This window comes from Mustela nigripes, chromosome 1 (genome assembly GCF_022355385.1).
Source record: "Mustela nigripes isolate SB6536 chromosome 1, MUSNIG.SB6536, whole genome shotgun sequence".
In the NCBI taxonomy this organism is placed as follows: domain Eukaryota; kingdom Metazoa; phylum Chordata; class Mammalia; order Carnivora; family Mustelidae; genus Mustela; species Mustela nigripes.
The window spans coordinates 40477920-40495929 of NC_081557.1; the positions used below are offsets into that span (position 1 = coordinate 40477920).

The following is an 18010-nucleotide window of genomic DNA, read 5'->3' on the forward strand; positions in this document are numbered from 1 at the left end:
AATCACTCAGGGCCTTCCTCATATTTTCTCACGGTCCTGTCACAGATGTTTAATAACCTTACAAAAAGCAGGAAGCATTCAACATATTTTCCTAGAAAAAGAGTTTCAAAAGTCTCTCAGATTTTCCTGGTCTTCACTACAGGGCTGTGTTTACTACAATTTTATTGAAGCCTCTATATTTTTTTTAAAGGTTTTGTTTATTTATTTGACAGAGAAAGAGCACAAGCAGAGGGAGCAGCAGGCAGAGGAAGAGAGAGCAGCAGGCAGAGGGAGAGGGAGAAGCAGGCTTCCCACTGAGCAGAGAGCCTCATGCAGGACTCTATCCCAGAATCCTGGGATCATGATCTGAGCCGAAGGCAGCCACTTAGCCAACTGAACCAGCCAGGCATCCTGAAGCCTCTGTATTTTAATGGATAAATACCTGTGTAAAATATGAAAATATGAATACATATTACAAATTATAAGATTCATTGCAAAAGGATCCACTCCTCTTATAAAAGAATTAACTTAGTAGTTTCTTCTTCCATAACTCTTGCTATTCATATTTACAGTTCCCTACAAACACTTTCCTATACCTTTTTTATATGTAGGAAAAATAAAGGTTTCCTTAGCTTGCTACAAAATGACTTTGTAATTCCTATCTCAGAATTTCTAATCTCTTCTATTACAATGTTTAAGATAATCCTTATTACTCTCTTAAGGTTTTATTATTTTAGTTAAATCATTATGCTTTGGCAAATTCAGGGGGAAAAGCTCTTATGATGAGAAGAAATTATCTAGAGATGTTGATAATAATACTAATTTTAAAATATATTAATCTTGTAATCTCTCCTATAGTGCAATCTTCACTATACTCTCTATGAAATATAAAAAGGACTACTTGAATTTTAAAGCAATGCAGGGATATTCTGACTCCCAGGCTCAGATTAGGCTGGAACATAAAGCCTTTTAAACTTTAAATGGGCTGTTTTTCCCTCCCAAATTTATGAGGTATAATTTGCATATAATAAACTGCGTATGATAAAAATATACAATCTGAGAAGTTCTGACATATGTATTCATCTGTGAAACCATCACTACAATCAAGAAAATTAACATGTCCATCGTTACAAAATGTTTCCCCTTTGTGATTCCGCCCTCCCTCCCATCCCAACACCTCATTTTTCATCCCTCCCATCCCACTGATCTCCTTTTATCACTATAAATTGGATTTTTCTAGAATTTTAAATCAAAGGAATCCCACAGTTTGTATTATTCTTTTTTGCCTGGCTTCTTTCACTCAGAAATCTATTCTGAGTCTATCATTTGTTCATTCCTTCTTATTGTCAAGTAGTATTCCATTGTATAGATGTACCACAGTTTGTTTCCATTCACCAGTTGATGGGTATTTGGGTTGTTTCTAGTTTGGACCTATCACAAATAATGCTGAAATGAGTATTTATAGTCTTTGTGGGTAAATACCTAGGAGTGGAATGGCTTTATCGTATGGTAGGTGTTATGTTTATTTTAGCTTTTAAAGAAATGGCCAAATTTCCACTTTAAGAAATGGTCTGACTTTCCAAAAATAGTTACATGATTTTATATTCTTAAAATGCAGTATATAAAAATTCCAATTGTTCCACATCCTTGTCAACAATTTGTATGATCAGCCTTTTTAATTTTAGCCATTCTGTGACCAGGGTGCATGGTGATACTTCACGGTACTTCTACTTTGCATTTCCCTGATGACTAATGATGTTAAGCATCTTCTCATGTGTTTGTCATCAATATATCTTCATCAATGGGGTGTCTTTTTTTAAAAAAAAGATTTTATTTATCTATTTACAGACAGAAATCACAAGTAGGCAGAGAAGCAGGTGGGGCGGGGTGGCGGGAGCAGGCTTCTCGCCAAGCAGACAGCCCAATGTGGGGTTCGATCCCAGAACCCCAAGACCACAACCTGAGCCGAAAGCAGAGGCTTCAACCCACTAAACCATCCAGGTGCCCTGATGAAGTGTCTTGTTTAAATTTGATGGCCAATTTTAAAATTTTGGTTCTTTGCTTACTGACTTATAATTACAAGTTCTTTGTATATTCTGATAGAAGTCATCAAATATATGCCTTGCAAATACCTTCTCCCACTCCATGGCTTGCCTTTTTACTCATGTTTTGAAAAGAAGTTTTAATTCTGATAAAGTAAAATTTGTTAATTTCTCCCTTCTACGATTTATGCTTTTTGTGCCATATTTAAGAAATCTTTGCCAAATCCAAAGTAACTGTGTTTTTTTTCTTATACTGTTGTCTATGAGTTTTAGAATTTGGAGAATTTAATTGATATTCCTGTTTCTTCAACTGTAAAATGAAGGTATTAATAATACCTACCTCATAGGATTGCTATGAGGTTTAAACTAATACCTTTAAAGTACTTAGAATAGGTCTTGTTCTAATGATCAATAAATATTATCCATTATTAGAGGGCAGGATTAATTCTTCACAGGATAAATCTACAAATGACTGAAGGACGGGTGCCCAAACATTAAGAATTATAAATAGTTTAAATTAGTTGCTAAGTAGCTTAATTTAGTTTAATCTACCTTAAGTAGTTTAAATCTGAGTTTAAGTCCTTGCTCTGCTGTTTACTGGCTATGTAACTTTGAGCAAACTACTTAAACAAGAGCAATGCCTGGAAGGTGACCTAGTATATAGTGTGTGGCCCACAACACACTGTGTGTGTGTGTGTGTGTGTGTGTGTGTGTGTGTGTGTACACACACATACTATACATGTTTAACGGACAGCGACAGTATCACCAGCATGTGTTCATAACAATCGCTGCCACCTATGAGATGCCATCTGTGAGATGGGGACCCTGTGCTAATTACTTCCCATACAGTCTTCTACTGTATAAATTGGATTTTCTAGAATTTTAATTTTTTCTAGTCTTCTACGCTTCCTAACTGCAGCTAGGTGAGTATAACCGGCCCACTCCGGGTCAAGTAACAAGATTACCTTTGTGTAGCTACGACCAGTGGGAGGTTGGAGGCCTAATAAGGCGGGGTTTGGACTCCAACCCCGGACCAAACCCGGGATTTACAGTGCGGCCTTTGTCAACAGCTGCGCCCTCGACAGCTGCTGGGGAGATGTCTCCAGGAGAGGCGGCAGCCGGCCAGGCCAGAGGCAAGTCCACCTCACAGGGCCGCGCCTCAAGGAGCCTGCCAGGCGAGGCTTCACCCGCCCCCTCCTGGGCCGCCACCCTCCCCACTCAGACGGCCTCAGGGAGCTCGGGGGTCGAAGGTTCTCAGACAAAGCGGCACGAGAGAGCGGGAGCCAAGGACTGTCGGGAGAGGGTGGCCACCGTTTCCAGGCAACACGCTGGGGGGGGGGGGGGGCAGAGCTGCTGCGTCACTGAGGTGCGACCGGGTCGCGGACCAAGGGGGAGTCGCCGCCGCCTGCGGGTCTGAGCGGCGGGCTGAGGCGGAGCTGCCACTGCCGGAAGCGCGATGCCTTGAACCTGGGGTGAGCTGCCCAGAGCCGTCCTTTCGCCATTTCCCTTCCTTGTTGCTCCAAGACCCTAGAGCTGGGAAGAGAGACACCCGCCGGTCCTCTGCTGCCGGGAGGCGCTTCACTGGGGAAACAGGCCTGGCCCCGCCACCCTTCCTAGGCCTCGGCTTAGGGCGCAGCGCTGGTTTGGGAGGCCCTTCCGTGGACGCTATGTCCCCAACCAGTTTCCAGTGACCGGGGCTGCAGATGTCTTGTCCGGTAGGAAGGGTGATTCTGGGGAACCAGGAGAGAGTGTGTCCTCCTCGAGCCGGGAACCGCTTTTGAATATTGCCGCCGGCGCAGTCAGTGGGCCAGCGGACGTAGCTGTTGGTTAAAAGTGCAGGTGCGCTTGCGGAGGGGCACAGGCGGCTAGGATGGCCAGAGGGTGGCGGGTGTACTTAGCAAACACACCGATGCTGCGGAAACCTGTGTGCCCCTGCCGCACTCGACACCCCAGATTAGAAACCCTTGCCTCGGGCGATAGCTCAGAAATGGCCAGGTGGGTCTGCGGAGCCGGTCCCCGGTTGCTAAATTACCTTACACTGCCCGTCCTCCCAAAGGGCTTGCCTGATCGAACCGGCTACCTTGGCCCGATAGGAGACAAAAAGTTATCTTGCTAATAATTGTAGTAACTATTCTTGGAAAGGAAGCCTTCTGTGTTAGCGTTTGCAGTGATTTATTCTTTTATGTGTATTGTGTTACCAAATGTGGATTTACTGCTGTTACTCAAATTTATCCCTAGCCCTTTTATTAAATTACAGTCTACGTTCATATTCCAGCCCTGTCCTATTTCATGTTGCCAAATGATTTAGTTCTTTCCTCTGGTATATTTATAAAGCTGCCTTAACACTTACTGTGGTTTGTAAGTCTTAGATCTTCTGCATAAAGTTATTTTTCTGCTCTTGTCTGTCCATTCAGAATTTCACCTGGGCTATGAGGTGCCATGGATCAACAATCCTAAATAAGTAACCTCTATACTGAAGTCACTCCTAAGAAATGATGCTTTCTGAATTGAAAACTCAAAAGTAGTATGGATTTTTGTTCTTCCCTTTTATTCTCCCTGACTGTGGTTTCTAAGTGGTTTCCTCCAGAATATGATCCTAGGTTTCAAAATGTGTTCTTTGTCATTTGGTGTAAGTGAACTGTGTAAACTGATCCTGATCCTTCTTACTTCATGTCTAAACACTTAACACCCTTCTGTTCCCCTTCTCCCAAAAAGGCAGGGGAGGTCCAGAGAAAGTTCTTACAAGTCTAGCTAGTGTGTTTTTCTAAATATGAAATGTATTTAGCAAGCACAGCAATGCTATCAAAAATCCATAGTCTTAATCTCAAGTACTCTCTTTTGGTAGTTTTTCTTTCTTTAATTTTTTTTTTTTTCTTAAGATCTTTGAGGGGCACCTGGGTGGCTCAGTGGGTTAAGCCTCTGCCTTTGGCTTGGGTCATGATCTCGGGGTCCTGGGATGGAGCCCTTCATCGGGCTCTCTGCTCAGCGGGGAGACTGTTTCCCCCTCTCTCTGCCTGCCTCTCTGCCTACTTGTGATCTCTCTCTCTCACACAAACATAAATAAAAATAAAATCTTAAAAAAAAAAATCTTTGAGCCCAGAACAAGTATTCCAGCTCCTATAGTAACTGGTCTAATTGTTTCCTTATGAACCTGTTAATAGCTGCTATTAATTTCTTGTCTTGCAGACCAGCTAATATCTGGTTACAGATCTAGAATTTGATTAAGCAGTGAGTAGTAAAATAAATAGTACCCTTAAGGATCTAGTTTTTAGAACTTAGTTTTTACCACTGATGTTAAAGCTAACTTAATAATGAATGTAGTTGATGATTATTTCAATTATAAATATCATTTTTGTGAGTAAAGAAGTAGATACAAAAATTCATGGAGAACAGGTTTCAGAGAGGTTTTCTAAATACTACAATACTTTGTCATCTAGTCATTTTACTGTACTTTCAGGCTTCTTAGCTTTGCTTTAATCCTTTTATGAATGGATATGGTTTAAACATTCATGGAGCTTTTTGCTTTGTTTCATTTTTTTGTTTTGCCAGTTACCCATGATGTGATTTTTATATCTTTGTAATGAATATTTGAACTACAACAATTCATTTGTTAGAAAAAGAAGTGATTAAGTGTATTTTACCACCCACTAGAGAATGTGGCATTTTTGGAATTCTTGATATTCTTATGAGTTTCAAAATAACATTTATTCTTTACTTAGAAAATCCTTCAATCCTGGTTTTTTGAAAGCACATTACAGGCATACCTTGGAGATATTGCAGGTTCAGTAACAGACCACCACAGTAAAGCAAATATTGCAGTAGAGCGAGTCAAATGAATTTTTTGGTTTCCCACTGCATATAAAACTTACGTTTATGCTATACTATAGTCTATTAAGTGCAACAGCATTATGTCTAAAAAAAAAAAAAGTATATGCCTTAATTTAAAAAATACTTTATTGCTAAAAAATGCTAACCATCATCTGAGCTTCCAGCTAGTGATAATTTTTTTTTTTTTTTTTTTTTTTGCTGGTGGAAGGTATTACGTCAGTGTTGATGGTGGTTGATTGGTCAAGGTGATGGTTGAAGGTTGGAATGGCTATGGCTATTTCTTAAACTAAGAAATAGTTTATTTCTTAAACTAAGACAGTAATGAAGTTTGCTCATTGATTGACTCTTGTTTTCATGAATGATTTCTCTCTAGCTTGTAATGTTATCAAAATTGGAGTCAGTTTTCAAATTGATTTCTCAAATCCTACCATTGCTTTACCAACTAAGTTTATGTAATATTCTAAATCCTTTGTTTTCATTTAAACAGTCTTCACAACATCTTCGCCAGAAACAGATTCTATCTCAGGAAACCATTTTCTTTGCTCACCCATGAGAAGCAACTCCTCATCCATTGAAGTTTTGTCGTGAGATTGCAGCAGTTCAGTCACATCTTCAGGCTCTGCTTCTAATTCTTGTTCTCTTGCTCTTTCCACCACATCTGCATTATCTCCTCCACTAAAGGCTTGAACCCCTCAAAATCATCCCTGACCTTTAGAATCAACTTTTTTTTTTTTTTTTTTTTTTTTTATTTGACAGAGATCACAAGTAGGCAGAGAGGCAGGCAGAGAGAGAGGAGGAAGCAGGCTCTCTGCTGAGCAGGGACCCTGAGATCATGACCTGAGCCGAAGGCAGTGGCTTAACCCACTGAGCCACCCAGGCGCCCCTAGAATCAACTTCTTGCAAACTGCTGTTCACACTGATACTTTTATCTCTTCTACATATCATGAATGTTCTTAATGGCATCTAGACTGGTGAATCATTTCCAGAAGGTTTTCATTTGACTTTGCCCAGATCCATCAGAGGAATTGCTGTCTTGTGGTGTCTTGTCTTATAGCCTCACAAAATGTTAACAAATAAGACTTGAAATTACTAATTGATCCATGAGCTATAGAATGGATGTTATGTCAGCAGGCATGAAAACAATATTAATCTCACTGTACATCTCCATCAGAGCTCTTGGGTGACCAGGTGCTTTGTTAGTGAGCAATAATAATTTGAAAGGAATCTTTTTTTCTGAGCAGTACCTCTCTAAAGTGGGCTTAAAATATTCAGTAAGGCATATTGTAAACAGATGTGCTGCCATCCAGACTTTATTGTTCCATTTTTAGAGCATAGGCAGAGTAGATTGAGCATAATTCTTAAGGGCTGTAGGATGACTGAAAAGGTAAATGAGCACTGGCTTCAATTTAAAGTCACCAACTACAGAGGTTCCTGGATGGCTCAGTTGGTTAACCATCTGCCTTCCACTCAGATCATGATACCAGAGTCCTGGGATTGACCTTCTCCCTCTCCCTCTGCCAGCTGCACCTTCTTGTACTCTTTCTCTCTCAAATAAATAAATAAAATCTTAAAAAAGTAAATAAAGTCACTAACTGCACTAACCCCTAATAAGAGAGTCAGCCTGTCCTTTGAAGCTTTGAAGCCAGGCATTGACTTCTCCTTTCTAGCTATGAAAGTCCTAGCTGACATCTTCTTCCAGGAGAAGGCTGTCTCATCTACCCTGGATGTCTGTTTAGTGCCGCCACCTTCATGACTTATCTGAGATCTTCTGGATAACTCCCTGCAACTTCTGTATCAGCATTTGCTGCTTTATCTTGCACTTTAATGTTACAGAGATGACATCTTTCCTTAAACTTCACAAACCAACTTCTGCTAACTTCAGACTTTTCTTCTGCAGCTTCCTCACCACACACAGCCTTCTTTGTAGAATTGAAGGGGGTTAGGCTCTGGATTAGGCTCTGGCTTAAGGGAATGGTGTGGCTGGTTCGATCCTCCATCTAGACCACTTAAACTTTCTCTGTATCAGCATTGAGGCTGTTTCACTTTCTTATCGTTTGTGTTTTCCCTGGAGTAGCACTTTTAATTTCTTTCAAGAACATTTCTTTTGCATTCATAACTTGGTTAACTAGTACAAGAGGCCTAGCTTTTGGCCTATTTCAGCTTTTGGCATGCCTTCTTTGCTAAGCTTAATCAGTTCTAGCTTTTGACTTAAAGTGAGATAAGTGACTCTTCTTTCACTTAAACACTTAGAGGCTGTTGTAGGGTTATTAACTGGCCTAATTTCAATATTGTTGTGTCTCGGGGAATAGGGAGGCTAATGTACAAGGAAAGAGATGGGGGAACAGCTAGTCTGTAGAGCAGTCTGGATATACATAACATTTATCAATTGAGTTTGCTATCTCATATGGGTGCAGTTCATGGCACCCAAAAACAGTCACATTAGTAACTTCAAAGATCCCTGATCACAGATTATTATAACAAATATAATAATAATGAAAAAATTGGAAATACTGCAAGAATTACTAAAATGTTACAAGAAATGAAGTGAGCAAATGCTTTTGCTCCAAATAGATTTGCCCAATGCAGGGTTGCCACACACCTTTAATTTTAGGGTGGGGAGTAAGAGGCAATATTTGTGAAACACAGTAAAGCCATGTGCAGTAAAGCAAGGTGTGCTTTTATATCCTGCCAGAAAGTACAAAATTATAGGTGGCATAGTAGTATGAGACCTGCTAGTTCTTTGAATCTTTTTACTGGAGATTAATCTTTTGCTGAATTCTATGTCAGTAATTGGCAAATTATATTCCTATTCTGTATAGCATGATCTGCTGCATGATCTAGAGGAAATTATTTGATAATATCAAATAATGAATATTTCTCAACTTATATACATGTTAATTTAGTGATATATTTTTTCAATTTTATATTTTTCTTATATTTTTAAAATTTCAACTTCTCTCCAACTGATTAATAGATGAATGAACAAATTAGCAAGTCAAAAGAATACTAAGTGAACAATAATAAAAAACTGTCAACAATATTTATTGTATCTGTTCATAAACATTTATTGTATGTTTATGTATCTACCAGAAGAGAGAACACAGCTTCTGTCCTCAGGAAGCCCACAGAGAGGGATGGTCAAGTGACCTAACTGATGATATGTGCTCTTTTATAAAAGAATGTGCCGAGTCACCAAAGAGGGGCACTGAAAAACCTGTGGCGGGTGGCTAGAGGGTGGCCACAACAGACTGTTTTTGTGAACATGCCCCCTTGGTTTGTTTTTATAATGCATATAGATCACAGAGCCATATTTTTATGCTAGTGATACATATTAAAATTAATCATTATCATTATTGTATGGTATTCAAAATGAATTGTAAATCTAGACCCTGTCCACTGAAGCAGGTTAAGAACCATTGCCCAGGCTCTCTTAGTGTCTAAATAGTGTCACCTTTTAATCAAAGGAGTTAGTGATTAGGTTTCCCAGATACCAACTGCAATTACAGGATAAAAAGTTAATATGCTGCCTCAGATTTTAAACCTTATTCAAAGTTAGACCATCAGATCAAAACAATGCAGAAACAAAGGAATCATTTTCTAACTCAATAAATAAGTGACCGTGGCTTCTTTTTAAATATCTGTCTGGTAGGCACATTGGTTAAATTATTACATGTTTTCTTAAATATTAAGATCATGTATTTCAAAAGTTTAATTTTTTTCTTTGTTAAGTGTGTAGGTGTAATTTAAAATTTTCAGTCTAGTTAGTTAGAATTTTTTACAGCATCTGGATTGGATTCGTACATGAAAGCTGGAGAGAATTTAAGTTTCACTTTGGGAATGAAATACTAGGTTAGAAGTCACCTACTCTATTTCTCACCCAAGCAAAAATCTTCTCTAAAACTTTCTTATTAGATGAACTTCTAATCTTTAAACACCTCCACACTTCCAATGAAAACAAACTGACATACAAGAGGGCCCTTAATACCTTTGGATAATTGTGGATGATAGGAACTTTTTATTTGACCTGAATTTGCCTAATTCATACTTGCCATTCTTTTCACTGTAACTATATAAAATAAATCTTTCTTCCTCTTCTACATGAAATATCTCCAAATGTTAGAACAAACCTGTTGGTTGTTACTGAATTATTATCTAGAATAAGTCACTTTTTTTCCCCTTTTCTAGATCCATAGCATCTTGTATACTCTTCCAGTTATGTTAAAATGATTAATGTCCTTTAAAAATGTGACTGCCTGGGGTGGCCCAGTCGGCCAACTCTTTATTTCAGCTCAGGTCATGATCTCAGGTTTGTGAGATCAAGCCCTGCATCAGGCTGTGGACTGGGCATGGAACCTGCTTAAGATTTCCCTCCTCGGGGCGCCTGGGTGGCTCAGTGGGTTAAGCCGCTGCCTTCGGCTCAGGTCATGATCTCAGGGTCCTGGGATCGAGTCCCGCATCGGGCTCTCTGCTCAGCAGGGAGCCTGCTTCCTTCTCTCTCTCTCTCTCTCTGCCTGCCTCTCAGTGTACTTGTAATTTCTCTCTGTCAAATAAATAAATAAAATCTTTAAAAAAAAAAAAAAAAAGATTTCCCTCCTCTTTGGTCCCTCCCTCACCTGCCCCTGCCTTAGAAATAAATAAATAATTTTTTAACTGTCTAGAGCTGATTACAGTACTTCACTGTAGTAGACCCATTACAGAGCACAATAGGACTAGGGTCTTGATCTGGACATCTGCTTCTAGCAAAAGTTTAGGGCTATTTTAACATCATCTTGTCCTTATTTTACTGCTGACTTATTTTAACTGAAACCTTCAGACTTTATATTTTAATTGCTTTTAAGCACATGTTATCTGTGTGTTTTTGTGCAGTTGACTTTTCAAAACATTCAGGGTTTAACTTTTAGTCATATATGACACAACTTATTCCATTTCAGAAAATCATTATCAGTTTCAATCTTGATCCTAGGACTCAGTGGACACTATTCATTCAGACCAATTTTAGCCATCTACTTTGATGGACAGGCTTGCAGGCTTGTTTCAGGTCGTCAGTATAAAGGTAAACCATCTCTTGGTACCAGTCTCCCTCTCTCTCTGCTTTAGTCACTCTAGCCCTTTTTATTAACTCTCAGGCACCATGCTCCTTCATACATTAGACTTCTGCCTATAACCTCTGCCTAAAATGTCCTTTCCTCTCCCTGCTTTTGCCCCTCTTTGGCCAACTGATCTCAAGTAAAATGTTTACTTAAGGATTTCCCTGACAAAACACTAGGTCAGACCTCCCTTTTATAGGCTTTTGTAGCACCCTGTACTTGTTTGGCTTAGCTTTATTCATCTTATAATGTATTTATTGGTGTGATTGTTGTCTCTTCCCTGCTTTATCATATGTTCCATGATGGCAAGAACCGTGTTTGTTTGTTTTTTCTCACTATTGTATCTCCATGGCCTTAAAAAGGCCATTTACCAACACCAGTTTACAACCCCAACTCCTAATGATGTTTTAACACATTTTATACATTTATATTTTATACATTTGAAATTAGAACAAGAAAAATAATGACAAAATGTACATGTATATGTGTGGTATATGTCAGTGTGAAGTTACTGCCTTCTTGGGAAAGACTTATTTTAACATTCTTCTACTTTCCAAATTATAAATGGTTCTTTTTAAGTTTTTTGTTAAGTTTTGGGGTATTTTGTCTATTTTTGGAAATTGTCTTTACTGAGAATAAAAATAAATGTGTAAACCATGGGACTTTGGTATTTTACTAGACTATGAAACCAGAAATTAATGTTGAATACCCTAGAGACCATCTCTAAACTAAGATCTTTCTCTTTGGATACAGTTGCTATGAATCCACTTGGCTATATTTAAAATACATAATTTCGCCTTCAGAGATTTTTTTGGTGACATGGGTCTTCCTCAATGACTTCCTTTCATTTAACTCTGTAATGTAATATTTATTGTTGCCAAGTAGGTTCAGATTCAAAACAGTAATTGTTGGGTTTTCTTTTTTAGGTATAATTTTACTTTTCCTTTATTTAATGTGACTGAAAGAATAAATCTCAAGAACAGTAACTTAAATTTTAATACCAAAAGCAAATTTACATATTTATGGTTATTGAAAACTCTTATTGTAAATGGTTTTATATTTTAGAGTTAAACACATTTCATAAATATGTATAAAAATATAAATATAAATAAATAAAATATATAAATAAATAAATTTTATTTACTTATTGTAACTAAATAAAATATAAATAAAAATATAAATCAATAAAATATGAATAGGTATTAAAAAGAGTTAGACCTTTATTATTTTTTAATTAAATAATAACACAGATTTCCTGGTAAACTTTTCCTATAAAATTGTTACTATTTAACCAGCTTTATATGAGCATTAATTTGTGTGCAATAAAAATGATAGTTTTTGGTGAGTAGATAAAATGGAATCTCTTGGGGAGGGGAATCAGATAATTTTAATTGTAATTCTTTTTTCTTCTCTTTTTAAAAATATTTATTTATTTATTTTAGAGAGATAATGCACGTGCGAACATGCAGGGGCGGGGGCAGAGGGAGAGAGAATCTCAAGCAGAGTCCCCGCTGGGGAGCAGGGCTGATCTCACCACTCTGAGAAAATGACCCCAACTGAAATCAAAAGTCGCAGCTCAATCAACTGAGCCACCCAAGCACTCCTGCTTTTTTCATCTTCTAACTTTATATTACAAAAAAACCCTATCAGCTATGTGACTTTGTTATTTTAACCTCTCTGAGCTTATTTCCTTAACTATCCTGTTTCTTCATCTATGAAATGGTAATTATGGGGATTTAAATGACTGTTCATGAATACATGTAAAGTGCTTAGAAGATTGTCTCTTCAGAAGATCTGCAATGGGAGTGATCAAAAGTATTAGCTTTTACTATTAGTAGTAGTATTTGTGATGAACAGGGATTTTCATATTAAGTTACAGAATAAGTCAGCATAAACAAAAGTACTAAACTTTATTTTCTATTTTAACCATATTCTCAATACTTAATATTCTGATAAATCATTATTTACCAAAGGAAAAAACTTTGTGGAATAAACACATTCAGTTCTTCTCTAGCCACAATTCATAGACTTACATCTTTCAAGACTTTAGTTGTTCAATAAATGTTTTGTGATTACTTTTTTAAGTTAATTCAACAACTTATTGATCTATATTGATAGTAGATTATTAAAGTAGTAATCTAGCCTTTTAACTAGAATATCACCTTCATACTTAGAAAACAAATTTTATAAACTCAAAGTTTAAAACACCTGGAAAAGTTGAAAAGCAAAAATGCGGTCTTTTTTTCTATCCTAAGCAGAAAATGGGAGGTGGTTAAATTACCTAATATTTTAGGGGCACCTGGGTGGCTCAGTGGTTTAAGCCTCTGCCTTCAGCTCGGGTCATGATCTCAGGGTCATGGGATTGAGCCCTGAATCGGGCTCTCTGCTCGGTGGGGAGCCTGCTTCCCACACTCTCTCTCTGCCTGCCTTTCTTCCTGCCTGTGATCTTCGTCTGTCAAATAAATAAATAAAATCTTAAATAAATAAATAAATAAATTACCTAATCTTTTAATTTTCTTTGGTTTTCAAACCAAAAACCTGTTTAATTTTATATATTTTACAATCAAAAGTAAGCTGCACATTTACAAATAAAGTAATTCAACAATAAATGTTATCTGGCTGATGTAATTATATATGATTATATATCTTCATATATCATAGTGGTCAAGAATATGAACAGTATATCCTATGACCCAGCAATTGCACTATTGGGTATTTACCCCAAAGATACAAAAGTAATGATCTGAAAGGGCATGTGCACCCCAATGTTTATAGCAGCATTGTCCACAATAGCCAAACTATGGAAAGAGCCTAGAGGTCCATCAACAGATGAATGGATAAAGAAGATGTGGTATATATACACAATGAAATACTATGCAGCCATCAAAAGAAATGAAATCTTGCCATTTGCAATGATGTGGATGAAACTAGAGGGTATTATGCTGAGCAAAATAAGTCAGTTAGAGAAAGACAGTTATAATCTCACAGATATGAGGAATTTGAGAAACAAGACAGAGGATCATAGAGGAAGGGAGGGAGAAATGAAACAAGATGGGACCAGCAAGGGAGACAAATCATAAGAGGCTCTGAACCTCAGTAAACAAACTGAGGGTTGCTGGAGTGGAGGAGCATGGGAGGGGTTGGGTGTCTGGGCGATGGACATTGGGGTGGGTATGTGCTGTGGTGAGGGCTGATGAATCACCTGTACTTCTGAAACAAATAATACATTATATGTTAATTTAAAAATATATATATGCATTTTAAAATAAATAAATATATATATACATACATACATATATATAGTCATTTAGGGACACCTGGGTGCTCAGTCCAATAAGCGTCTGCCTTCTGCTCAGGTCATAATATGATCCTTGGATCAAGCCCCAGAGGGAGGCCTGGGGCGAGGTGGGGGTGGAGGGGGTTTCTGGAGGTGATCTCTTTAAAACAACAGTGGCTATGAGGTTAGACCTAGGGCACCTGCTTTCAGAGCTGCCTCTCCCTTTATCCCCAGGAGGCAGGAAGTCCCCGTGCCTGCAGATATCTGAAGATACCTCCTTTATGCTTTTCTTGGAGTGGGGAAAGAGCTTCCCCCCCTGAAGCCAGTTCCCCTGCCAATGCAAGGTGCTCCCTTGTCTGGGTGGGAGTTCCTGCTGTGCCACTTCCTCTCTGCAGCTCTGGGTGGGTTTCCTACACTCTACACCCAGTTCTCCACATTTAGAGGGATAGCATCTACCTCTCAATGTGGCTGCGAGGGCTGCCTGATACACGGCAAGTGTTCAATAAACACTGGTTGTGGTCATTAGTGTTCAAGCCAAAAAAAAAAAAAGAGAAGCCTGTTTCTCCTTCTCCCGCTACAGTCCCCCTGCTTGTGCTTGTACTCTCTCTCTTTCTCTGTCAAACAAGTAAATAAAATTTGTTTTAAAAATCATTAAAAAATAAAAATATAGTCATTTAAATAAATCCCACCTTAGACACATTTAAGTCTACCGAACTCTCACTTAAAGGTATTCCTAGTTTTTCTTATTTTCTTGAAGTGATGAGTATATTGCTGTTTTTATAGTGTATATAAAAGTAACTTTTGTATATATTTGACAGATAACTATGTGAAGCAACATTGTTTCTGGATTTCAAGACATCCTTTCATCATGGGACAGCAATTTTCAGATCAGACACAGTTGGTTCTTAACAAGTTACCAGAAAAAGTAGCAAAACATGTCATATTGGTTCGAGAAAGTGGCTCCTTAACTTATGAAGAATTTCTTGGGAGAGTAGCAGAACTTAATGATATGTAAGGCTTGCTCTTTTTCATTTTATTTTTTCTACCTGACATGCCCCACATGCTATTACTGTGTAAGAGGTAACCAGAAATATTGATTGGTAAGACTGAATGTTTCAGTAGCAACAGGCAATTATATATTGAGTACCTACTGTAAGACCTGCTATGTGGCTATTTTAAAACATATATAGGATCAATGAACAAAACAAACTTCAAAACCCTTTTAAACACAGGCTTATAAATTGATTCTTATTTGAAAGCACTAAAGGTATGCAAAATAGAAGAGAATAAGCTAATTAGCCACTCTAGAAAAAGCTTCCAGGTATAGTCAAAGGGCACTCAGGTTTCTATACATCAGCCAATTCATCTAGTTAATAAATCTTCTGTGTTTGTTCACTGAGCATTATTTTTGCCAGAGAAACACATAAGTAGTAATAATTCATTTGTCACCACCAAGGAATAAGGTATTTTTAATTAATATTTTCTAATTAGCTATACCATCTTCAAATCTCTTTAACACTTAAAGAGATTTTAACACTTTTAGAAGGCAGAGAAATTTAAATTCCATCTTAGAATTTAAATTTCTCTGCCTTCTAAAAGTACGTATCTAATAGAACTGTGCCTTTTCTTTGTGAATTTTTCCTTTATTATATCAGTTTTTATACTGATCTCTATAGAAGCTATTAAAATAGAATCTACTGTTACTATCTAGTCATGAAGAATAAAGAATGTCTTAAAAGCTAGTTATCTTAGAAGATAGTTTCTTTTAGAAACATCAGATTTCCTCTGAAACTAATAATACATTAATGTTAATTAATTGAATTTAAATTTTTTTAAAAAGAATTTTAAAAATAAAAAGAAACAGTAGATATCATTCATTTAAAAAAAAAAGGAGAAAGAAAGAAATCCTGTATGGATATATGGATGGATCCTGTATGAATATACATATAAATTCCTAGAAAATGAACTGTTAAGTATACACACTAAGTTTCTGGGAAATTGGTGAAAAGGGAGGCAGGAAAGGGAGATTGTACATTTTACTGTGTATAATTATGTATTGTCTGATCTTTTATAACAAAAATATAGTCATAAAACTCTGGCATTTTATTTATTTATTAAATTATCCAAATGGTAATATTTGAGGCATTACTTCTGGGACCATATTCTTAAGGAGTAAAAATGGATTAAGAATTTAATAGTATCGTGAATGGAATGCTTTTTTAAGTTTATTGTTTTGATTCTGATGAAGAATAGTCAATGACATTTGCCATCCCTTTAGAGTTTTGGAACTTATCTACGTAAACCATCTGTTCTTTAAATTTTTGCCTTTTGGCTTTAAATGCCAGGTAAGTATGTCATGTAAAAGGATACACAAGGTAAGCTTACTGTGTAGTACAAAAATGACGGTAAAGAATATCTTCCTTTTATTTATTTAGCATAGGACCTTGACTGGATTTAGTTCTTAAAACTGATTTCCATGGGTCATATTTGGGCATTTCAACAAGGGCAGTGCTGCCTGAGAATTATAAAGCTAAATCTATACAGAAAAAGCATGGCTTAAAAAAAAAAAAAAGAAAAAGAAAAAGCATGGCTTGATAGCTAGAAATAGCTGGGTACTAGCGCAGATAAATTACTTCCACTGGCAGACTTTGCTACCTAGGGCTAGTTGCTTCATTGTCAGTGGCCTCTAGTTAGCTGTACATCGTTTAGTTCAAAGGTGATATCGCCACTGGTGCTCAAAGAGAAATGTGACTAATGATAAAAGGGAGCCACAATACTTAAGTATATATTTGATCTAATTTAAATTGGCATTAATAAGAAGATACTGAATCATCTTCTAAAAGTTATATTTTTATGCTAGAATCCTATGGCTCTCTAAATTAAAATTACTCTGCTAGAGGAAAACAGCAAAGCTATATTTAAGGTGTCTCAAAATCATTTGTTTTGATCCAGTCCCAAATTGTAAAAAAAAATTTCAGAGTGGTGTGTGTTGTTTAAATTAGGACTCAACCAAGAGTAAGATTTTTTCACACTTTATACATCTAAGGCAATAGTCAAAATGTAGGTAAGTGAAACTAGCTAAATTTCTTCTTTAAGTACCTGATTCCTTGGACATGTTTTTTCTAGATGTCTTTGTTAAACATTTAAAAAGCCGTTGAGAGAGGCACCTGGGTGGCTCAGTTGGTTGAGCAACTGCCTATGGCTCAGGTTGTGATCCTGGAGTCCTGGGATCGAGTCCCACATTGGCCTCCTGCTCAATAGGGAGTCTGCTTCTCCCTCTGACCCTACCTGGTGTCATGCTGTCTTTCTCATTCTCTCTCTTTCAAATAAGTAAAATCTTAAATAATAATAATTAATAATAAATAAAGTAAAAATCATTAAGAAAGGGCATAAAAAGATTTGTAAATATCCTGTCAGCTATGCTGTTGATGTTAAAAACTTAGTTGTATGTTTATAATCAAAACATTTCCATCCCAGTGTTTAAGAATCTACTATGATCATTATTGTTATCTGTCTCTGTATTTTCTTCAAATTTTTTTTCTCTGTTTTAAAGTGTTTCTTGAATCTGGTTTCATAGCTTCATTGTTTTATAAGACTTTTCATAAAATTAGCAAATGTGTTTTCTCTTTGCAGAACTGCTAAAGTGGCTTCTGGCCAGGAAAAACATCTTCTCTTTGAGGTACAACCTGGGTCTGATTCCTCTGCCTTTTGGAAAGTCGTTGTACGTGTGGTCTGTACCAAGGTGAGAATGATAGAGACTTCCAACTCTGAACTTAAATTCTTTTGGTGATTAGAAC

General features: G+C 37.1%; 1 protein-coding gene across 3 annotated transcripts in view; it reads left to right on the forward strand.

Moving 5' to 3' along the window:
• The first annotated feature begins 3372 nt into the window (after window positions 1-3372).
• Window positions 3373-18010, forward strand: part of RNF141 (ring finger protein 141) — a 37394-nt gene continuing 22756 nt past the window's right edge. Inside the window, exons 1-3 of one of the 3 annotated variants that reach the window (XM_059408395.1) lie at window positions 3373-3493; window positions 15032-15224; window positions 17847-17955. In XM_059408395.1, the coding sequence (XP_059264378.1) occupies window positions 15082-15224; window positions 17847-17955 (252 nt within the window). In that variant the 5' untranslated portion in view covers window positions 3373-3493; window positions 15032-15081. The other 2 variants (XM_059408402.1, XM_059408410.1) reach the window with 2 other exon arrangements.